Source organism: Tachyglossus aculeatus, chromosome 15 (assembly GCF_015852505.1).
Source record: "Tachyglossus aculeatus isolate mTacAcu1 chromosome 15, mTacAcu1.pri, whole genome shotgun sequence".
NCBI classification, from domain to species: Eukaryota; Metazoa; Chordata; class Mammalia; order Monotremata; family Tachyglossidae; genus Tachyglossus; species Tachyglossus aculeatus.
In genome coordinates this window covers 973227-994810 of record NC_052080.1, presented here as the reverse complement: position 1 = coordinate 994810, position 21584 = coordinate 973227, and the positions used below count along the sequence as shown (strand labels likewise).

The following is a 21584-nucleotide window of genomic DNA, read 5'->3' as shown; positions in this document are numbered from 1 at the left end:
CCCGTTTCCTGCCCACAAGCAACTTACAGTCTAGAGAAGGAAGGTGCGATTCCCCCAGTTTAGGTGGGGAGGAAGGAAGAAGCGTGCAGGGACCGGGAACCTTGTTTCTGACTATTTGGTGGCTTCTTTACAGTCCTCTAGACTGAGCTCGTCATGGCCTGGGAACGTGACTGTCAGCTCCATAACATTGTACTCTCCTAAGTGCTTAGTATGGTGCTCTGTACACAATAAGCGCTCAATAAATATGATCGATTGGATTCTTTGAATTCTGAATTCTCCCCTCCACCAATTACTCTGGAGAGCCGTATGGCCTTGCCATCTTTCTGCCACCATTAACAGCTAGGGAGAAAAATCAGTCATTGGGTTATGCAGCTTTTGGAACCAGATTGCTGGAGTCTCTGAGACCAAGGGAAATCTCCAGTCTGCTGCCTAATAATGAGGGGGGTGGGGATATAGGTTGCTTAGAAAATCGTGCTCTGAGTGTTCCAGGTAATAAGTACTTCATCTTCAATGCATGGAGATAAATAAAATGTGCAGAATACTGGCCAGAGCGCTTGGGAGAGTCCATTAGCATTAGAAGACACAACCCCATGCCCTCGAGGAGCAGACAGTCTAGCGGAGGGGAGCGCACAGAGAGGAGGAAGTAGGGGAGGGCCGACGATACCATTGTAAAATGCTCCCAGGGCAGGGACGGGATGGGAGGAAGCACCGGGCGAGGGAATCAAGGGCCCCCATGGCGGGAGGTGAGCTGAGCTCTCGGCCTTAGGACAGGAGCGGCCAGAGAGTAGCCGCCACTGCTCAGGCTGGTGGAGGGCGGGCAGGCGGGATGACTGAGCCTGTGATCCGTTGTCTCTCGGGCACGGAGCCGTGCGAACCCCGTTGGCTGCCGTCCCTTCGTTCTGTTCTCCTGTTGGAGATCAGCCACGCTGCTGGGCTTTCTGAACTGCAGGAGAGAGTCCCCTCCCCTTAGCTGGAGGGCATCTGTTCCTGAGAATCCTGGGGGTCAGTTGGTCGCGAGTTCCGGGAGGGCGTCCTGGGGCGGGGAGTGTCGGTGACGGAGAGCTTGGCCGAATGGTACAAGTGGCCCGCCAAGCCTGTCGAGACGCCGGGCAGGTCCCCATTTCACCCCTGAAAAATGAGGTCTCGAGACCCTCAACCTGCAGGCCCCCCTGGGCGATCGCAGTACAGAATACAAGTATCAGAACCTCAACTTCCCATAAACAAGCCAGTCACCGTGGAGATTATTTTCCGTGCGTGCTCTGTCTGCCAAGCCCACACCCAGCCGCCGTGGGCTTGCCGAAAACCTTTTTTCCAGCAGGTAGGAATGGGGCGTATCCCTCCATTGGCGTGGCAGGCGGTCACGTGACAGGGCACGCAGCGTCGGGCTAAAGCATTGGGCATCAGAGAGAACCGTGACCCCTTTTTTAGGAGCTAGCGGGCTTTCCCTTTACTTGGACTGAATCAGAAAAGGCCCAGGTCAGCCGATGGTTTTCCCAACAGATAAACGGCCCCGGGAACGGCAAGCAAGCTGGCACTTTTTGCTCGCTGACCTCTTCTCGGTCAGTCAGCCGTATTTGTTGAGAGCTTACTGTGTGCAGAACACTGCACTAAGCACTGGGGAGAGTGTGCCGTGGCAGTCTAACAGGCACGTTCCTTTGTCAGTCCGGGGAGGGGACGGGGCCCCCCGGCAGCTCCTCTCAACCCCTGCCGCCCGCCAGAAGCAGAGACTCTGAAAACGTACCGTCGAGGACAGCGAAGCAGCGCGGCTCAGTGGAAAGAGCCCGGGCTTTGGAGTTAGAGGTCATGGGTTCAAATCCCGACTCCGCCACTTGTCAGCTGTGTGACTCTGGGCAAGTCACTTCACTTCTCAGTGCCTCAGTTCCCTCATCTGTAAAGATGGGGGTTAAGACTGTGAGCCCCCCGTGGGACAACCTGATCGCTTTGTATCTCCCCCAGCGCTTAAAACAGTGCTGTGCACATAGTAAGCACTTAATAAATGCCATCATTATTATTATTATTATTATTAGTCCGTCTCCCCCCTAAACTGCAGTCTTGTTGTGGGCAAGGAAGGTGTCCGTTTACTGTCGCATTGTACTCTCCCAAGCGCTCAGTACAGTGCTCTGCACACAATAAGCGCTCAGTAAGCATGATCAAATGAATGAAGTCTCTAGAGTTACTTGGTTTTGCCCGAGTGTGTGGCTGACCCAGCTGCAGAGTCTCCGTTGCCGCCGCCTTCCTGATTTCTGTTAAGCGCTCACTAGTTGTCAAAGCACCGTTCTGAGCGGCCGTTTGGGTACAAGTGCATTAGGTCGGACACAGTCACTGTCATTCATTCCTTCATTCAGTCGTATTTATTGAGCGCTTACTGTGTGCAGAGCACTGTACTAAGCGCTTGGGAAGTGTAAGTCGGCAACATATGGAGACGGTCCCTACCCAACAACTCCTTCAAGGGGCGCTCAGTCTCGGCAGAAGTTGGGAATAGGTGTCGAGTCCCCATTTTACAGTCAAAGAAACCGAGGCCCAGAGAAGTGAAGCGACAGGCCCCAGGTCACCCAGCAGACGAGCGGCAGAGCCGGGATTAGTACTCAGGTCCTCCGACTCTCTGGCCCAGGCTCGCCCTCGGTGAGAGGGCGGCAGGGGACCGGGTGCCTGTTGCTCCTTTCCCTCTGCAGAAAATGACGGCGGCAGCGTCAGAAGACCTCTTCCGCCAGAAGGCCGTTTGACGCCCTCTCCCCGCCTCCCCCGGACCCGTCGGGGTGGCCGGCTGGCATGGCGCAGAGCGGCCCGCAGCTGGACGGCCAGGTGCTCCACAACCTCCGGCAGCGTTTCCCCGAGATCCCCGAGGGCGTGGTGTCCCAGTGCATGCTGCAGGTACGTGGCCTCCTCTGCCGCCCGCTTGGCCGTCGCTCCTGCCCGCCCCGGGCCCGGTCGGGGTCAGGGCCGGGGCCCGCTCTCACTGCTCCGCCAGCTCGCAGACGCTTGGGGAGGGGAGGGAACTGGAAAAGCCCCCCACGGACCTTCCTGCCGGTTCTCTCTCTGGACCAGAATCCGAGAATGCCGTCTTTAATGCGGCCGTTCGTTCCTCATTCGTGTCCAAGCACACGTCCAGTGGGATTTACTGAGTCCTCGCCGAGTGCCGGGCACTGTGGTAGGCGCTTGGGAGAGGGCAGTAGAGTCAGCTGATGGATCAGTGGTATTTATTGAGGGGGATACGGTGTGCGGAGCACCCGAGTGAGCACTTGGAAGAGTGCTGTACTGTCGGGAGGCGTGCTCCCCGCTCTTGGTTTTACGGGCTGGTGGGGGACACAGACGGTAGAGCCGTAGTTACTAGGAGCCGGGGTGGGGCATGCCCTCGATTGAAACCTCACAGTCCCGCGTGAAGAATGGACAGTCCATTGGACAGGCATGGATAGATGAGTGTTGAGGAAGTGGGGAGAAAGGCCCACGTGGCTACTCTCCACTCCTCCAGACGCCCCTTCTACTTGCCACCCATCTGCCTCTCTCGACCCCGACTTCCTTGGGGACCTCCTCCCCGCCCCCCCATCCGAAAGACCACAGCTGTGTCCCCGGGGAAGTGGGCCAGGGGTCTGGAGATGCCCCTCTCATAGAGGGGAATGTGAGGCAGAAGGCAAGTCCGTTCCTGCTTATACTGCCCTCAGTCCCGCTCCTGACACCCGCCAGCCTACCTCCTCATCAGCCCAAGGAGCCACCTTCCCCAGGACGCTGCTTGTAGGCCCCTTCTTGGTCCAAAGCGGCCGCCTCCTGGGGCATTCAGGAGGCCCCCGATGGATCTCGGGACCACAATTAGCTGTGTAGTGTGCTCCACCGCCCTCGTGATCTGGCTTGGATTCTCTGTTGGACTTTTTCGGATCGTCCCTCTGCTCGGTTCTGCTGTTAAACAGCCGCGGGTGCGGACGGCTCGTGGAGAGTTTGAGGTTCACTCTGATAATATTTATATTATAGAGCCTTTACGGCGTGGGCAGAGCACTCTACTGAGCACTTGGGGGTGTACAGTATAACAGAGTTGCCGGACGTATTCCCTGCCCACAACAAACGTGCAGTGTAGAGAGGGAGACGGATATTAATTAAAAAAAATGACTGATGTGTACGTGAGTGCTATGGGTCCGAGGGAGGGCCGAAGGAACAGAACAAGTCAGGACGACACAGAAGGGAGTGGGAGAAGAGGTTTAGTCAGGGAAGGCCTCTTGGAGGAGATGGGCCTTCATTAAGGCTTTGAAGGCGGGGAGAGTCACTGTCTGTCGGATATGAAGAGGGAGGGAGGCCATTGCAGGCCAGAGGCAGGACGTGGGCGAGGGTTCGGCGGCGAGGTAGACGAGATCGAGGTACAGTGAGTAGGTTGGCGTTAGAGGTGTGAAGTGTGTGGGCTGGCTTTTTGTAGTAGAGCAGCAAGGTGAGGTAAGAGGGCCGGCTGAGTGCTTTAAAGTTGATGGTGAGGAGTTTATTTCAGTTTTAAAGTTGATGCGGAGGGGGGTGGGCAACCCCTGGAGGTCCTCGAGGAGCGAGGAGACATGGACTGAACGTTTTTGTAGAGGAATGATCCGGGCACAGAGCGAAGCATGCACTGGAGTGGGGAGAGACAGATGGCAGGGCGGTCAGCAAGGAGACTGACGCGTTAGAGCGGGATAGGCTAAGGGTAGCGGTTTGGATAGGGAGGAGAAGGCGGATTTTAGCCATGTCGCGAAGGTTGAACTGACAGATCGTGTCTGTGGGTTCAAGGAGAGAGACGAGTCGAGGCCATCGCCAAGGTTACGGGCTTGTGAGACGGGAGGGAGAGTGGGGCCGTCTGCGGTGACGGGAAAGTCAGGGGGAAGGCCCGCATCTGTACATCCTGGTTGGAGTTGGGTTCTCCCCGAGGGCAGAGAGCCGCCAAGTTGAGGCCGCGGGACGCTTCTGACCCGTCCCGGGTGATTTGAATTTGGAGCCTGTTTGTCAGGTGCTGATGAACACACCCTATGGGGTATAGAAAATTCTTCCTTAGTGCCAATCGTGAAAGAAGCGATTCTTTAGCTCCTCCCAGGATGAACTTTGCCCTGTGACCTTGCTTACGGCTCTTTACCCCCCCCCCCCCCCCCCCCCCCCCCCCCCCACCACCCTGACCTCTTGCTGACACCCATCCTCCTGGTTGGGACTCCTTCGCCTTGGGATTCCCCAGTCCCCAGCTTTCCCTGACATCAAATCCCTTCCGAAACCCCACTTCTACCAGGAAGCCTTCCCTGATTAAGCACCCCACCACCCCCCAGATCCTGAGGGTGGGAACCCAGCAGTCACCCCTGGTTCCCAAGTCCATTTTGGTTTACGAATTCTGTTTCTTGACAGAATATATCATTTTTATCTCCCTCGTACTTACTACCCAACGTGTGTGTCTGTTTTTCCAGTTGCTCCCCTTCTCTGTAAATAGTTTACATCACCCCGACTCCCCCGTTTGAGGCCAGGGACCCCTTCTGCCACTTGATACAGTGGTCTGCTCTGCACTCAGTTGTGTGGTAGATACCCTCGATTGGTGGATTAAAGAGGAAGTAGCAGGGACCGCCGTGGTTTTCCAAGAATCTCTGACCTCCTCCGATGGGGCCCTTTCTCGAATCCCCAGTTCCATTTTGGGGAAGTGTATTAGATGGCTGGCGTCTCGCCGTGCCTTCGGGTTCCACCGGCCCTAAGGGTCCTTAACATTGTGTAATCGGCCGTCATCATCCTCCACGGCCTTTGTTGGAGACCTTGGCATGCCTGGCACCTGGGCACATTCCAGTAGAGTCAGAAGGGCCCTCCCTCTCTCCGTCCCTCCCTACCTCCCCACAGGTCTCATGGGTGGGTGGCGGGGTGGCATCGAGCGGGTGACGGCAGAGCGCCCGTTGTCCCTCTCCTCACAGAACAACAACAACCTGGCGGCCTGTTGCCGGGCCCTGGCGCAGGAGAGCAGTAAGTACCTGTACGTGGAGTACCACAGCCCGGAGGACAGCCGGATGAACCGGAACCGCCTGCTGCACATCAACCTGGGCATCCACCCGGCGGGCGGCTACCCCTCGGTGGATGGCGCCCAGCTGAACGGCGCCCGGGCGCTGGTCCACAGCACCAGCGAAGGGCACGTGGAGCCCCCGGGGCCGGGCCCGGGGAAGCAGCTCATCTGCCTGGTGCAGGAACCGCACTCGGCCCCGGCCCTGGGGGCGGCCGCCGCCGCCTCCCCCGGCTACAACCCGTTTTTCACGAACGAGCAGAACCGGAACGCGGCCGCCACCCCCGCCGCCGCAGGCGCCCGCGGCCGCCCCGCCGCCCGGCCTCCCCGGGCCCTCGCCCCCGCCGGCCCCGCCCCCCGCCGCCCCCCTACGCCCACGTGCCTCGCTACGGCACGAACCCCATCACGGTGACCGTGTCCCAGAACGTGCCGGCCGGGCAGGGCGGCGGCCGGTCGGTGCAGATCCGGCCCCCGCTCCCCAGCAGCCTCTACGGGGCCCCCGGCTCCATCTACATCCGGCAGGCGTCCCAGGGCTCCCCGGCCCGGCAGGGGCCCCAGCCCGGCCCCTGGCAGCCCTCCCCGCAGGGCCCGCTCCCCCACTACGGCCCCCGCCCGCTGCCGCCCCTCTACCCGCACCCGGCCGGCTTCCAGCCTTCGCAGTACCCCCCGAAGCAGCCCCCGCTGGGGCAGTCCGCCTTCCGGTCCCCGCCTTCCTCCCAGTGCCCGTCGCCCTTCGGCTCCCCCCAGCACCAGGGGCAGGCGGCGGCGGCGGCGCTGGGCCACCAGAGCGCCCACGTCTTCGTGCCCCCCGGGCCCGGCCCGGCGGCCCCGGCGGCCCCGTACCAGCCGCCGCCCCCGCCGCCGCCGCCCCCGCCGCCCCCGGCCGGCTACCAGAAGCAGGGGGCCCACTCGGTCTCCTACGTCCCTTACGCCGTGGCGGGGCTGGGCAAGGGCTCCATGAAGAAGATCGAGATCACGGTGGAGCCGTCGGGCCGGGCCGGGGTGGGCGCCAACCGGAGCCCGTCGCCCAGCGGCACCCAGCCCTCCCCGCGGACCCCGCACCCGCTCTACGGGGCCGCCCCGCCCCCGGCCGGCTCCCCGTCGCGGGCCGCGGCCGGCCCGCCCAAGCCCCCCTTCGGGGCCAGCCCCGTCTACATCACCTACACGCCGCAGCCCAGCGGGCCCGCCCCGCTGCCCCGCGCCCCGCCCAACCCCACGGCCGTCTTCAAGATCACCGTGGGCCGCGCCGCGCCCGAGAACCTCCTGAATCTGGTGGACCAAGAGGAGCGCTCGGCCGCGCCGGAGCCCATCCAGCCCATCTCCGTGGGCCCGCGGCCCGGCGGCGAGCCCGGGGCCCACAGGTACCAGAGGACGTGCAGCTCCGGCTCGGACGACTACGCCTACACGCAAGGTGAGGGGCCGGTCCGGCCCGGAGGCCCCCGCGGTCCTCGGCCTCCCCTCCCCGCTCCGCGCCCCGAGGAGCCCCGTCCCCGAAGTCGAGGCCTGGCGGCGGGAGCCGACCCGTGGCCTTCCCGGGCTCTTCGGCCGCGGAACCCCCCCTCCCAGACGCCTTGCACCCGAAATCAAGCGTTTTTTTTATCGTGTTCATTTTTTTCTTAAAGCAGCTCGGTGGGGGAGGTTGATGGGCAAGGCGAATCTCTCAATCAGTGGTGTTTTCTGAGCGTTTTCTCTGGGCCGAGCACCGTACTGGGTTCTTCCGAGAGTACAGTATAACGGAGTTAGGGGTGCAGCGTAGCCCAGTGGATGGAGTACGGGCCTGGGATTCAGAAGGACCTGCGTTCTAATCCCGGCTTCGCCGCTTGTCTGCCGGGTGACCTCGGGCAAGTCATTTCACTTCCCTGGGTCTCCGTTACCTCATCTCTAAAACGGGGGTTAAGACTGTGAGCCCCACGTGGGACAGGGACTACGTCCCACCCGATTTGGTGGTACCTACCCCAGTGCCTAGTAGAACGCCTGGCAGATCGTAAGCGCGTAACGAATGCCGTTAAAAAAAAAAAGTTGGTGATCGCGATCCCTGCCCACAAGGAGCATACAGTCTTGAGGGGAAGGGAAATCGGGTGGCGTCGAAGAGCCGGGGTCAGGTTGCGGGTGCGTACTTTGTGCAGGAGCCCTCCTTGAGAGGGGAATGCGGTGATGAACCTGAAAGACGGCCCCGTGGTAGCCTTGAACCCGGGGAAAAAGCTGTTGGCTCGCTCGAGGAAACGCGGCGGGTCTGGGCATCGGGGAGCCTCGCGGCTCCCTGGGGGCGGGCCCTTTTCAGCCCCTCTCTGGTGGGATTGACGGGTTGGCCCGTTGTGCGTTGTCTGCCCGCCGTCTAGCTTTGCTTTTGCATCAGCGAGCCCGCATGGAGAGGCTGGCCAAGCAGCTGAAGCTGGAGAAGGAGGAGCTGGAGCGGCTGAAGTCAGAAGTGAACGGGATGGAGCACCACCTGATTCAGAGGCGCCTCAGGAGGGTCAGCTGCACCACCGCCATCCCCACGGTAAGCCCCGGGACGCGCGGGCCGACCCCCAACCCGTCACCCGGTCCATCCTCCCCGCCCCCCCTTCCTTCCATCCTGGCGGGCGCCAACGGGCGCGTCCGTCTGGGGAGACGCTTCCAGTGCCCGGGAGATACCGTCGGAGGAGTTGGGGCCGGCGGGGAGGTGGCTCGGGCCTCGCTTCTCCGGGCTTCGGGCATCTCTTGGATGCGTCCCTAAAGGGAAGGCTTCTTGTCAACGCCGAAAAGCCACTCGTGACGACAGAGAGATTGTTGGGCTGGATTCTTCTTTGGACTTGAAGTCGATCAGTCCGCTTAGCGCTTACCTTCCTCCCAACTGAATTCCCACCCGGAGAGAATGACCCCAGGCCTCCTCTCAGCTTCTGTTTCTAGTGTTGGGGGCCGTTGCTTTAAGCTCATTTCCAAATAATAATAGTAATAATGAGAGCATTTATTAAGTGCTTACTATGTGCAAAGCGCTGTTCTAAGCGATGGGGAGGTTACAAGGTGATCAGGTTGTCCCACAGGGGGCTCACAGTTTTAATCCCCATTTTACAGATGAGGTAACCGAGGTGTAGAGAAGTTAAATGACTTGCCCAAAGTCACACAGCTGACAAGTGGGGGAGCCGGGATTTGAACCCATGACCTCTGACTCCAAAGCCCAGGCTCTTTCCACTGAGCCACGTTGCTTCTCCAAATCCCCAGCCTCCTCAGGTGATTTCCTCTGGGCAGGACTGAATGTAGAGGAGAGAAGCTGGAGTTGTCGTCCCGTAACTAGAGGGGTGTTGGAGCTCGCCTCGAGCGCCGGGAAGTGCCGTGGACCGGGGTCCCTGAGTGGGGAGCGGGGTCGGAGCCAGCGTTTGTCCAGGAAACACGGATGGGTTCCGGACTGGGCTGGACGCTTGGAGGGGAGAGAGAGAGCAGTGATGTTCGAAGTGATGGTCGAAGGTGGCATGGGCGAGCGTGGGAGGAGCCTTCTCCAGCAGGATCTGGGAGGCCGGGGCGGGGCGGAAGACGTTGCCGAAACGGGACAGGTGGGCAAGTCTGAAGCTGTGGCACCTGGAAGGCCGCGGGCCGTGAGGGGACGCGATTGGGGGTGGCGGCTCGTGCGGCCGACGCTCCCACCCCCCGTCTTGCAACCGCGGGACTCGGTCGGGGACGGACACTCGCTGGCCCTGGGAGGTGGCAGGGAGCTAAACCGAGTAGAAAATCCCAAGGAGGGCCAAGGAGTGAGGAGAGCGGCCTCAGAGGGAGTGGCGTCGTGGGCATAAGGAAAGGGGTGGTCCCTCATGATGCGTTGGAGCTGTCTGAGAGGGGAGTGGAGGGCCAGTTTGGTCTTCTTGAGGATTCCGCCCGCCCCCACTCTCCTCTCCGTAGTTGGGATGTGAAGCAGGGAAGACCTCCCACGCCGCCCCCCAGGTCCTCCAGTCGGGTGGATGGGTGGTCTGATGCAAGGGTAGCTTCCCTTGAGCTAGCACTTTCCATCTGCGGAGGTGGGACGTGGGCCACAGTTAGCCCAGCTTCTCTGGTCCCGGGAGTTGCCCGAGCCCTTTCTCTGTACGTGTCAAAGGCTGCCGGGTGCTCTTGGAGCCTTCCGAAACGACCGAGCATGCGAACGAATGTGTCTGCAAAAGCGATTAGTAGAAACAAATGGTTGCTAACCCACTAGTTGTCTTCTGGATTTTCCAAGTTGGCTGGACATAGGACAGAGGGCCAGCCCGTGGGTGGGCTGGGAATTGGTCAGAAGGTGACAGTGACCTGTTTCTCGGAGTGCGGCTCCACCACCACCCCCAACCTCCCCAGTTGGAAAAGTTCTCCGGAAAAGCAGGGTTTCTTCAGAGCCGTTACCGGCGGAACCAGTCAAAATCGGGGAATATTCACTGGGGAAAACGGGGACGGACCCACCGCCCGAGTCTGGACGTTGCGGTGGGCGTGGCTGATCGAAGCGTTGTCTCTGTCGTGCGAGGGATCCAGTGGAGAGGAGAAATGGCCCCCAGGGAATGGCCGGTTTCCTCTGTGAAGAAAGGAAGCAGGAGCGGACCGTACTCTGCCACGCCATCGAAAGACTCTCCGTTTCTCCAGCCCCGCCTGGGCCGTCCCGAGTGGAAACCTAGTCCTCACCCTTCCTCGGGGTCCCTCACGCCACATCCAGGGGCCCGGGCCTACAGCTCCTCCCGCCAGGGCTTCTCCCAGGGCCGTGGCTCTCCATAAGCCACAATTCCTTCTGCCCCCCTGCCGCCCCGAGCCGTCCTCGTCAGCTAGCCGGGGCGGCTCCCTGAACGGCCCGGAGAGAGGGTGGAAGTCCTCGCTGGCGGCCTTGGGCACCGTGGGCCACAGAGCCAGAGGAGGAAGTGTTTCGCTTTGCTCTGCCAAAAAAGAAAAGCAGCTCGCTTCCTCCTGGAGACGAAGAGGCCGCAGTCGGCTGCCTATGGAAAAAACAGAAAACCTAATCCGGAACTTGGGTCAGATATCGGCCAGAAGCTTTTGGGCCGGACTAAGTCAAGGGAGCCAGGTCGGGTTCTGGCCACCCCGGTCCTCTCCGGGTCCACCCTTTCCTCCCCGTCCCGTCTGAACAAGGCTGAGCGGTAAGTGCCGGTCACGTCATGTTGCGTTTCTCTCTGATGGTCGTAACTTACCGTCCGATTTTTTTTTGGCGGGAGTTTGTCTTCCTTTCGGGTGGTTTTTTTTTTTTTTTTTTTTGTCTTGTGCATTTTCGGTCGGGCTTTCTTTCCGTTTTTAGTCTCTCTCCCTGCTCTTCAGTCCTCCTTCTCCCTTTCCTTGTTAGGCCAGGGTGATTTGCCTGCCCCTGAACTGGGCCAGAGGGTTTCTCTGGGTTATCAGAATCCACCCCGACAGGTTGAGCCCGAGAGAAAGCTTCATATTAAGAAGGAGGGCTGTCCAAAGCCACACTCTCTGACTGGTTATTGTATGGGAATTCGGAAGGTAGACTACGTGAATTCTCCCCGAGCGGAAAAAGTCATTTTCCGTTTCACCGGCTGGCTCTACTCCGTCCGTCCATGCTTCAGACCCGCCGCCTGTGTCCGGCAGAGGACACAGGGTGTCCTTAGCAAGTTCTCAACGAGCCCGAAAGTTGGGTCCTGTGGAAATGAAGGTGGGGAGAAACCTTCCCAGCGGATCAGGCGCGTTCTCTTCCTCTTCCCGTGGAGCTCCGGTTTGGGTTAGGGCCGCCGGGACGGGCTGGAAGAGGAAACGACGAGACGGCACTGAGGCAGGAAGAGGAGGTCAGGGGCACAGGACGGCCGGGCGGAGACAGCTCGCACCATGCTGCGATGGGATGGTACCCTGGCCTTGTGGCAAGGACAACAGAAACAGGGGTGGACACGGTCATTTCCAGTATTTCTGTTAGCCTGTATTAGATGTGGGGACCCCCTCCCTACCCCGCGGCGAGCTCAGTTGGAAACTTGGGATTTTAGCCGTCCCCTTTAAACCACACCTTCGACAAGAACAAGTCCCAGATTGAAGCGCAGGGGAATTACACGTAGCGCTCCCCACGTCCATCCGTCCGTCGTGCCAAAAGATGTCCTCGCCCCCAGCATTTCCAGAGAGTGCTCCTCGAGACAGGGACTGGGTCTTCTCCTATAGGAGTTTTCCTTCTTAGACTCCATTCCCTGTTAGGTTTGTTTTGTGGTTTTTTTTGTCGTCATCATTGGTTTTACTGATACCTAGTTAGTGGAGTGAGTGCCTTTTTCCGATTAGGGTTTTCTGGTCTCCTCCCGTGATCCAAGAAGAAAGGTGGGGGTGAAATTGAAATCCATCCTCGTAGAGAAGCAGCGTGGCCTAGTGAGATGAGCACAGGCTTGGGAGTCAGAGGACTTGGGTTCTAATCCCTTACCTGCTGGAGCGACCTTAGGCAAGGCAAATTAACTTCTCTGTGCCTTAGTTCCCTCATCTGCAGAATGGGGACTCAGTACCTGTTCTCCCTCCACCTCAAATTGTGAGCCCCACGTGGAACCTGATGATTTTCTGTCTACCCCAGGGCTTAGTACGGTGCCTTGGCCCATCATTATTACACCGTGGCCGAATGGATACAAGTCATTCGTGTTTATTGAGCGCTTACTGTGTGCAGAGCACTGTAGTAAGCGCTTGGGAGGGTACAGTCCAACTGAATTGATAGACGTGTTCTCTGCCCACAAAGAACTTACGGTCTGGAGGGAGAGATGTGACTATGAGTAAATGAGGTGATGAGATCATCTCAGGCAGCAGTCTGAGGTATACACTGATCTGAAGGATTCAGTATTTATGCTCCCTTTGGATTTCAAGCCCTAATGATGATTTCCATGCGTTAAAAACGGGAGCCACCGATTGAGCCATTCTTCTCACGCTGGAGAAGGTGACAGTACCCCACACCGGATCCCTTGGTCTGCAGTAGGGATTTGCTGTTCCCCTTAGGTTATGGGGGAGGAGAAGGGAGAGGGAAAACTGAAGGAGCAGTGGAAAAGGGATGATCAGCCCATCAATCAAGACATGGGTTCTAATCCCAGCTCTGCCACTTGTCTGCTGTGTGACCTTGGGCAGGCCATTTAACTCTCTGCCTGTTACCTCATCTGTAAAATGGGGATTCAGACTGAGCCCCGCGTGGAACAACCTGATTACCTTGTATCTACCCCAGTGCTCAGAACAGTGCTTGGCACATAGTAAGTGCTTAACAAATACCAAAACTATTATTATTATTATCAATCTGTAACATTTACTGAATCCTTATTCTCAGCAGAGCCCCCTTACACTCAGCATTTGAGAGAGTACGATCAGTAGACACAATCTAGTAGGGGAGTTAGGCACTCAAATCAATGACAGGAGGGCAGAGAAGCAACCTTGTTAGCCAGAAGTGTGCCTGGGGTGGACAGGGAATGCCCAAGGACCGAAGTGCCCAGGTGATGACAAAGTGCTCCGGGGGCATTCGATGGGGGAAATAGGGCGGTGAGTTGGAAGGTGAATAGGGGGAGATCTTCCAGAGGAGACGGGATTTCGGAAAGGCTTCAAATTAGGGGAGGGTAGTGGTCTGAGTAAGAGGGAAGGCCAGAGCAAGAGCTCATCCGTGAGAGGGACGAGAGTGAGGCCCAGTGAATAGTTGGTTTTGAGGGCAAGGAAGTGCGATGGGATGTGGAGAGAGAGAAACCAGGGTACGTTGGCCCTCGAGAGCGGGTTGTTCAACTTAAAGCCGACGGTCGGGAATCTCGGCTTGCGGCGGAGAGGAATGGACAACCGGTGGAGGTTTGGGAGGAGCGGGGAGGCCTGGGCCAAACGATCCGGGAAGCGGAATCTGGACTGGAGAGGGGTGGGGCTGGAGACACGGGGAGGGCTCGTGAGGAGGACTTGTGCGGGATTTGAGTCCGGATCCAGCAAGTGCTCAGATCACCGTGGGTGGTAGCGGTGGGGGAGAAGACCAAAGGGTGGTTTCTGGACACGTTTGAAGAGAGAAGCGGCGTGGTCTAGTAGATAGAGCCTGGGAGTGGGAAGGTTCTGGGAGGGAAAAGAAGAGTGGAGTTACAGAGGCCAAGAAGAAATGGGGTGTCCCAGTCTTCCTACACCTCTACTAAACGAGGTGAGGAAGAGTTTCACTTGGAGAAGCTTCGCTGACCTCGACGTGATGGATGAACTCGGTGATTCCCGTAGCACGGAGCGTCGGGTCTGAAGCCAGATGTCGGGGGAAAATAAAAAACATCCGGGCAGTGGGATGCTATAGGACCCCATACTAAGCCTGGCTGTTTAATGCCCGGGAGACTTTATGCGAACGTCGGTTGCAGTCTTCCTCTTCCCAAATCCTCAGCGTCTTTGAAAAAGAACACCTCCACGGCATTCCGCCCGGCCCACGACCCGTCCGGGGCCGAAGCCCAGTGGGACGAACAACGGTCTGTGTGAGAGCCGTTCCCATCCCCGGACTTGACGCTAATGTTCCCCCGTTGCCTTGCGGGTTCTCTCTTCCTAGCCAGAGGAGATGACCAGATTGAGAAGCGTGAACAGACAACTCCAGATAAACGTTGACTGTACCCTGAAAGAAGTGGACCTCCTACAGTCTCGAGGTGCGTTCTTGCTTTGATTTTTCTAAAGCGTCAATGACAGCTGGGATTATTGGTGATGACGATGGTATTTGTTAAGCGCTTACTATGTGCCGAGCACCGTTCTAAGCGCTGGGGTAGATACAAGGTAGTCAGGTTGTCCCACGTGGGGCTCACAATCTTAATCCCCATTTTCCAGATGAGGTAACTGAGGCCCAGAGAAGTTAAGTGACTTGCCAACACAGCTGCACACAGTAAGCGCTCAATAAATACAACTGAATGAATGTATGAACTAGCGGAGCCAGGATTAGAACCCACAACCTTTTACTCCCAAGCCTGGGCTCTTTCCACTAATCCACGCTGCTTCTCTGTCCTCCCAGTGTTCTGTTCAGGGCTCTTTCCCTCAACTGGAGAGATTGTCCTTTTCTACTGCTCAGGGACATGCGATATTCCGTTTGGAGCCGTGTTAGAACTTGGTCTGGGTTCAGGTGAAGCTTCTGGTCAATATTGGTTTTCCCAAAGCCGTCACCCTCATTTTGGACTCGGTGGTGACAGTATTTGCTGTGTGCCAGGCACGGGGCTGAATCCTGGGGAGAGAGGGAGGGGGCGGCGGCAGAATCTGTCTCCCTTCATTCTTCCCGGGAACCACTGATGGTTCCGGGTCAGGGTTCTCGACGATGCCCTGCAAGGCCTCTGTAGAGTCTGCCGAAGGGAAGTGACCTGTAAGCTCACCGTGGGCAGGGAAAGTGTCTATTGACTCTTGTATTGTCCTCTCCCAAGCGCTTAGTACAGTGCTCTGCACACAGTAAGTGCTCAATACGTACGATCATCATCATCATCAATCGTATTTATTGAGCGCTTACTGTGTGCAGAGCACTGTACTAAGCGCTTGGGAAGTACAAGTTGGCAACATATAGAGACAGTCCCTACCCAACAGTGGGCTCACAGTCTAAAAGAGGGAGACAGAGAACCAAACCAAACATACTAACAAAATAAAATAAATAGAATAGATATGTACAAGTAAAATAAATAGAGTAACAAATATGTACAAACATATGCATATATACAGGTGCAGTGGGGAAGGGAAGGAGGTAAGATGGGGGGGTGGAGAGGGGGATGAGGGGGAGAGGAAGGAAGGGGCTCAGTCTGGGAAGGCCTCCTGGAGTAGGTGAGCTCTCAGTAGGGCCTTGAAGGGAGGAAGAGAGCTAACTTGGTGGATGAGCAGAGGGATTGGGGGCATTCCAGGCCCGGGGGATGACGTGGGCTGGGGGTCGATGGCAGGACAGGCGAGAACGAGGTACGGTGAGGAGATTAGCGGCGGAGGAGCAGAGGGTGCGGGCTGGGCTGGAGAAGGACAGAAGGGAGGTGAGGTAGGAGGGGGCGAGGTGATGGATGGACAGCCTTGAAGCCCAGGGTGAGGAGTTTCTGCCTGATGCGCAGATTGGTAGCCACTGGAGATTTTTGAGGAGGGGAGTAACATGCCCAGAACGTTTCTGGACAGAGACAATCTGGGTAGCAGCATGAAGTATGGATTGAAGTGGGGAGAGACACGAGGATGGGAGATCAGAGAGAAGGCTGATACAGTAGTCCAGACAGGATAGGATGAATGAATGAAACGATCGAATGAATGAAACAGCCTGACGTCCTGAGAGATTTCATGCCCGTGGTCCAGATGGAACCACATCCTGGCTGAGGGTGGACATGAGTGACCAGAGGCGCGGTTGCAAATTCTCCACCTCCTTTTTGCGTGCCGGGCCTTGCGGATCCTGGTCAAAGGGAAGAGGGAAACAAGTACGCCGATTAACTCCCCCAAGGTTTTATAGTCAGCCTAGGGAGGGCAGGCGGATGGACTGTCCAGATTCAAAAGAGTTGCCTCCAGCCCGAGGAACGTTCAGCTACGATCTCCGGCTTGTGGGTAGGTGGGCTTGGCCCGGGTCCTTTTTAAAGAATAGGTGACAGAAAGTCCTCTTTTGGTCCGACTAGAGGTGGGAGTGCCTGATCTGGGGAAGGTGTGGTGGGGGGGAGATGTGGTTTCTTGGCTTGATCTCATGAGATCACTTCATCCTTCCTTCTGCTGCTCTTCTTTAGCTTGAGATGAGTTCAGTCCAAGTATTTCAGTCTACTGGGTGCTAGGCTCATTTTAGTTTTCTGGACCCTCCGGGACAGTGGCGAAGGGGTATATTTTTCACTGTCTTTGCTTCCCATGTAATGTCCATTTGGGTTGTGTCCACTGAAGCCATCAGGCATCGCAGGGCCATGATGTCTGTCTGTTTCCGTCAAGCCTTTCTGCATTCCGTGTATGAGAAGCAGCGTGGCTCAATGGAAAGAGCGTGGGCTTTGGAGTCAGAGGTCGTGGGTTCAAATCCCGGCCCCGCCGCTTGTCAGCTGCGTGACTTTGGGCAAGTCACTTAACTTCTCTGTGCCTCAGTTACCTCATCTGTAAAATGGGGATTAAGACTGTGAGCCCCACATGGGATAACCTGATTACCTTGTATCTACCCCAGCGTTTAGAACAGTGCCTGGCACATAGTGAGCACTTAACAAATCCCAACATCATTATTATTATTATTTGAAGCCCGGGATGAGCCCCAATCGGGTGCCAGGCTCTTAAGTTTGGGGTTCACAGAACTGAGAGGCCTGAACCTGGGGACAAAGCCAACTCAGGGCCCGCGGGTGGGCGGAGGCGAGGAGCAGGTGGAGGCTTAGCCGCTCCCGTCCGTCGTGATGATTAGAGACCCCGTCTATTCCCGGGCTCTGGCACCTCTGTCCCCCACAACACCGCACCCACTGCCTCGTGCCCACCCGCTTTGGATTGGGTTTGGTCGTGTGCTTGTCTTGGCGGGAGGTTCATTTCTGCCCATGCCAGGTCTCGGGTCCCTCTTGGAAGTGTTTCCATGGCGTGCACTTGACAGGATGTAGGAAGCAATGAGAGGGTCTTTCCGTGGGCATTTATCGCGGCCCCTATTTCTTCTTTACAACTAGGTTACGGGCTACTAATCTTCAAACATTGGGGTTGTTCTTCCTAGGCAATTTTGATCCAAAAGCCATAAACAACTTCTACGACCACATAGAGCCCGGTCCAGTGGTGCCCCCCAAGCCAGCGAAGAAAGGTGAGTGATCGGAATTACCACGCGAAGCTCTCTGGTGGGTCACATCGGTTCAGAAGAGAGGAAGCTGACCGGGAGCTCAGGAGAGGTCGCTCGGAAAAATCACATCCCCTCTTGGGTTCCATTTAGCATTGGCTGCACAGGCTGGTTGTGTTTGTTAGGGCTGTTATGTCGATGGTTGGTAGAAAAAAGTGAATAATAATCATAACTGTGGTATTCGTTCAACGCTTACCGGGTGTCAAGCGTTGTATTAAGCAGTGGAGTGGGTACAGGATAACCCTGTGGGACTCTCAGTCGAGGTTGGAAGGAGAACAGGTTTTGAATCCCCATTGTACAGAGAAGGAATCTGAGGCAAAGAGAAATGAGATGACTTGCCCCAAGTTAGAGCGGAGCTGAGTTTAGAACCCAAGTCCTCCGACTCCTTTTTCCACCAGGACACACTGCTTCTCAAGCTGAAACTTTGTTAATGAACACGAGGTCAGTTTGACCGCATTCTGAGGCCAGAGTCCAGGGTTTTATCGGCGGTCCAGTGTCTCGGAGGGATTGCCAGATATCCTTCTCCATTGCTCCCTCCGAGCAGTGTGAGGCCAGTGGGTCATAAAGTCATAGGAGATCTCAGGGGTATTTCAGTAAAACGTGACTACAAGCTGCTAGTTCCCTCTAGACTGTCAAGTCACTGTGGGCAGGGATTTTGTCTGTCACTTCTCCCAAGTGCTCAGTGCAGTGCTGGGAACATTTTAAACACTCAAGTGCCACTGCAAGAATGAAAATCCCTTCCTGGCTTGACCTTTTAACGAGGTGCCTTCTTTGAGAGGAGCGTATCCTACCTGGGCTGTTACCAGTCGGGTCGAAGAGACCCGTTGCCGCCCAGCCGTGTGGAGATGGGAAACGGGGGCTTCCCGGGGAAGGGTCTGGAGCGTCGGCATCCATAACGCACTCTGCTCCGAGGTCGGCCGGAGATGCTGAGGGGCTCTCCGGAATGGCCTCCTTGTCGGCTGAAGATATCACCCGGGTTTCCCTGCATCTCACCGGTCCTGACTTCCTCTATGCAGACGCGTCAGACCCCCCCTGCATAGTAGAGCGAAAAGCCAGAAGGATCAGCGTGACCTCCAGAGCGCAAGGCGACTCGCACGATCCCCAAGCTGGGGCCACCTCCACCGCTGCTACTGATGGTAGGTGTACCGACGAAGCCAAACCAAGTGCAGACGCCTTGGCCGCCGTCCTTTCCGGCCTCTATTTTCCCCTTGCCTTTTCGTAGCGATCCCTGGGAGCCCGCCCCCGGTCCGTCCTTCACGGGGAGCTGATGGATCTGGGAGGGAATGCCTCGGGAAGTTCAGGGAGCGGCTGTACTGAACTCGCGGTATTTCCGGACAAGGCAGCGAGCACCCTAACGGCAACGTTAAATTCGGAGAACATCCGCGACTGGGGCCCCGGCCCCCGTTGGAAATGCTGCTGGCGATTCAGATAGTGGGCGGTGGGGCTCGGATGGCCTTGGCCTGAGGGCGTGGGAAGAGAGAGGCGGGGAAGGGAGAGAGAGTGCGTGGGGGGGAGGAAGGGAGAGGGAGACTGAGAGAGAAATAGATATTGTTCCTTCCCTCTCCCATGGCTGGGGGAAAGAAATGTCACTGTAGTCCTGGCAGATTCCATTTTGAGTGCTTCTCTTACTCCTTCCCCGAGAGAGAGGGCCAGCATGGGATCGTCCCTCTCGGAGGGGGCCCCCGAACAGGAGGGTGGGCAGTGGTCAGCGGTGGTCAGAGTGGCCCCCCTCCCTCCATCCCTCCCCCGGGCCTAGCAGACAAGAAACCCGACTGGGCTCCCGGACTCGATCCGGGCCCCGCCCCGCCGAATCGGCCACCGGAGGTGACGCTTCAGTCGCCGGTGCCGTCCCCGTCCCGCACCCGACGTAAGCTCTCCGTTCCCAGAGGGGCTGAGGCTCACTTAAGGAAACGAAGGAGCGCCGCAGGGGGGAGAGGGGTGGTGCTGTTGGCAGCCGCCCCTGGAGGGTGGCACTCGGTTTGTCCGTGGCCTCCCGCGGTCCCATTGCAGGCCGCCCGTTTGAGGGAGGCGGATGTTCGGGTCATGCTCGGGCTGATGAGTTTGCGTGGAGGTGTAGGAGGGTGGGTCTCGAGGAGAGCCGGACCCCGGTTCTCTGTTCTGTCTGAGTAAGGCCAAATGTCGGAGCGGAAAGCGTGAGCCGAGGGTGCCTCCCCCCCAAAACCCTCTCCCTGGGCATGCGGATCTTCTGCCGCCCAGCTCCCTCCCGCCCAGACGGCGCCATGTCGGAGAGGCCGAGGGGCTGGGCCGGCCCACCTCCTGACCTCTTCCCCCTTCCGGAGCCTGCAGGGTGGGAGGAGAGGGAGTCCGGGGTCGGGGAGGGGGTGCAAGCCTCACCCACCACACCCCATTGTCCCCAGGCAGAACTCCAAGTTGGGGCGACACCTGGGCTCCCGTGGTGCCGCGCTCGAAGCCGAGCGAGAGCCGCCATGGCGTGGGCCTGGAGCCCTGACCTCGGCCCACGCCCCCTCTCTCCACTCCCACTCCTTGTGTTCCACCCTAATCAGTGCCTAATCAGTTGTTCTAAGTGCCAGGGTAGATCTGAGTTAATCAGGTCAGACACAGTCCCTGTCCCTCACGGGGCTCACGGTTTTAATACCCATTTTACAGACGAGGAGACTAAGGCCCAGAGAAATGAACTTGCCCCGGGCGATGCAGCTAGCCTGTGGAGGAGCAAGGATTAGATCCCGGGCCCGAGCACTATCCGCCAATCCACGCTGTGGCGTCTCCGCCCTCCCCCGCTCCCTCCGTCCCCCACGGTCGCGAGCTAGTGGCGTTGGCCCTCGGCCAGCTCGTTGCCCCGGCGTGGACGGCGTTGCCAGAGCGGGGGTCCGTCTGTTTCCCTCCGCAGACCACCCGGCCACGTCCAGGCAGGCCACGCCCAGGCAGACCCCGCAGGCCCCGGCTCGAGACGAAGACTTGGAAGGGGCCCCGTGGAACTGCGACAGCTGCACCTTCCTGAACCACCCGGCGCTCAACCGCTGCGAGCAGTGTGAGATGCCACGGAGCACTTGAACCGCCCGAGGCCTGGCCGCCTCGCCTCGCCTCGCCACTCCGCCGGAGCGTTGAGGGCGGGACGCCAGCAAGGAGGCCGCGGGGGCTCTGGGTCAGTCCGGCCGCCTCCCCGCCCACCCGCCCGGGGGTTGCGGTGCAGATGGCCTCGGAGGGAAGGGGGGAGGAGGCCGCGTCCACCAGTCCCGTGCTCCCAGACGACCGGGGGAGTTGGTGGTGGTACCGCCTCTTCCTCCTTCTCCTCCTCCTCCTCCTCCTTCCCCCAGTTGCAATGGAAAAAGCCGAAGGGAGGTTCAGTCCTCGTGTGTGGTGGGGCGGGCGGCCGAGAGCCCCTACCGTCCCCCCGACGGAGCGGCCCGGCCCCCGTCCTTTTCCGGGGACCGGGACGAGCCGCGGGCGTTCCCGACGGGCCTCACCCAAGGCCTCGCGTGGCCGCGACCGCCAAGGCAACCGGGCTGCTCCTCCTGAACGACAAGACAGGACAAGGCAACCGTTCTCACTCCTCCCGGTCAGCGGGGAGGGTGTGTGTCATTGCTGCTTGCTCCAGGGTAATTTCCGTCTACCTACACAACGCTCACGCTCACAATCATTCACGCACGGACACACACATGCGCGCGCGTGCCAACCAAGAGATGCTGTTTTAAAATGTGACCCGTGGGCCCGCACAGGGCCGAGCCTTACGTACCGGAGGTTGCAGTCGACGGCGGCGGCGGCGGCGGCCAAACCCCCTTTGCTTGTACTGTATCCAGCAAGTGGTATCGACACTGGTAACTCCCTGAGACCTATCGCTGCCACATCATGGATAAAAAGAAAATACCGCCGCGGGCTCCGACGGGGCCGCGGCAAACAGGAGCTAGCGAGCCCCTCTCAGGGGAGCTCTCCCGCACCACTCCCTTCTCCCGAGACTGTTGCTTCGTCCAGCGTACGGAG

The 21584-nt window shown here is 58.5% G+C and overlaps 1 protein-coding gene across 1 annotated transcript in view; it reads left to right on the top strand.

The window, feature by feature from the left end:
* Positions 1–20737, top strand: part of TAB3 (TGF-beta activated kinase 1 (MAP3K7) binding protein 3) — a 28435-nt gene extending 7698 nt beyond the window's left edge. Inside the window, 9 exon segments of the mRNA XM_038757468.1 lie at positions 2673–2871; positions 5886–6241; positions 6243–6321; positions 6323–7379; positions 8308–8468; positions 14412–14505; positions 17508–17591; positions 18641–18760; positions 20494–20737. Of these exon segments, the coding sequence (XP_038613396.1) occupies positions 2770–2871; positions 5886–6241; positions 6243–6321; positions 6323–7379; positions 8308–8468; positions 14412–14505; positions 17508–17591; positions 18641–18760; positions 20494–20657 (2217 nt within the window). The 5' untranslated portion in view covers positions 2673–2769 and the 3' untranslated portion in view covers positions 20658–20737.
* The last annotated feature ends 847 nt before the right edge of the window (positions 20738–21584 follow it).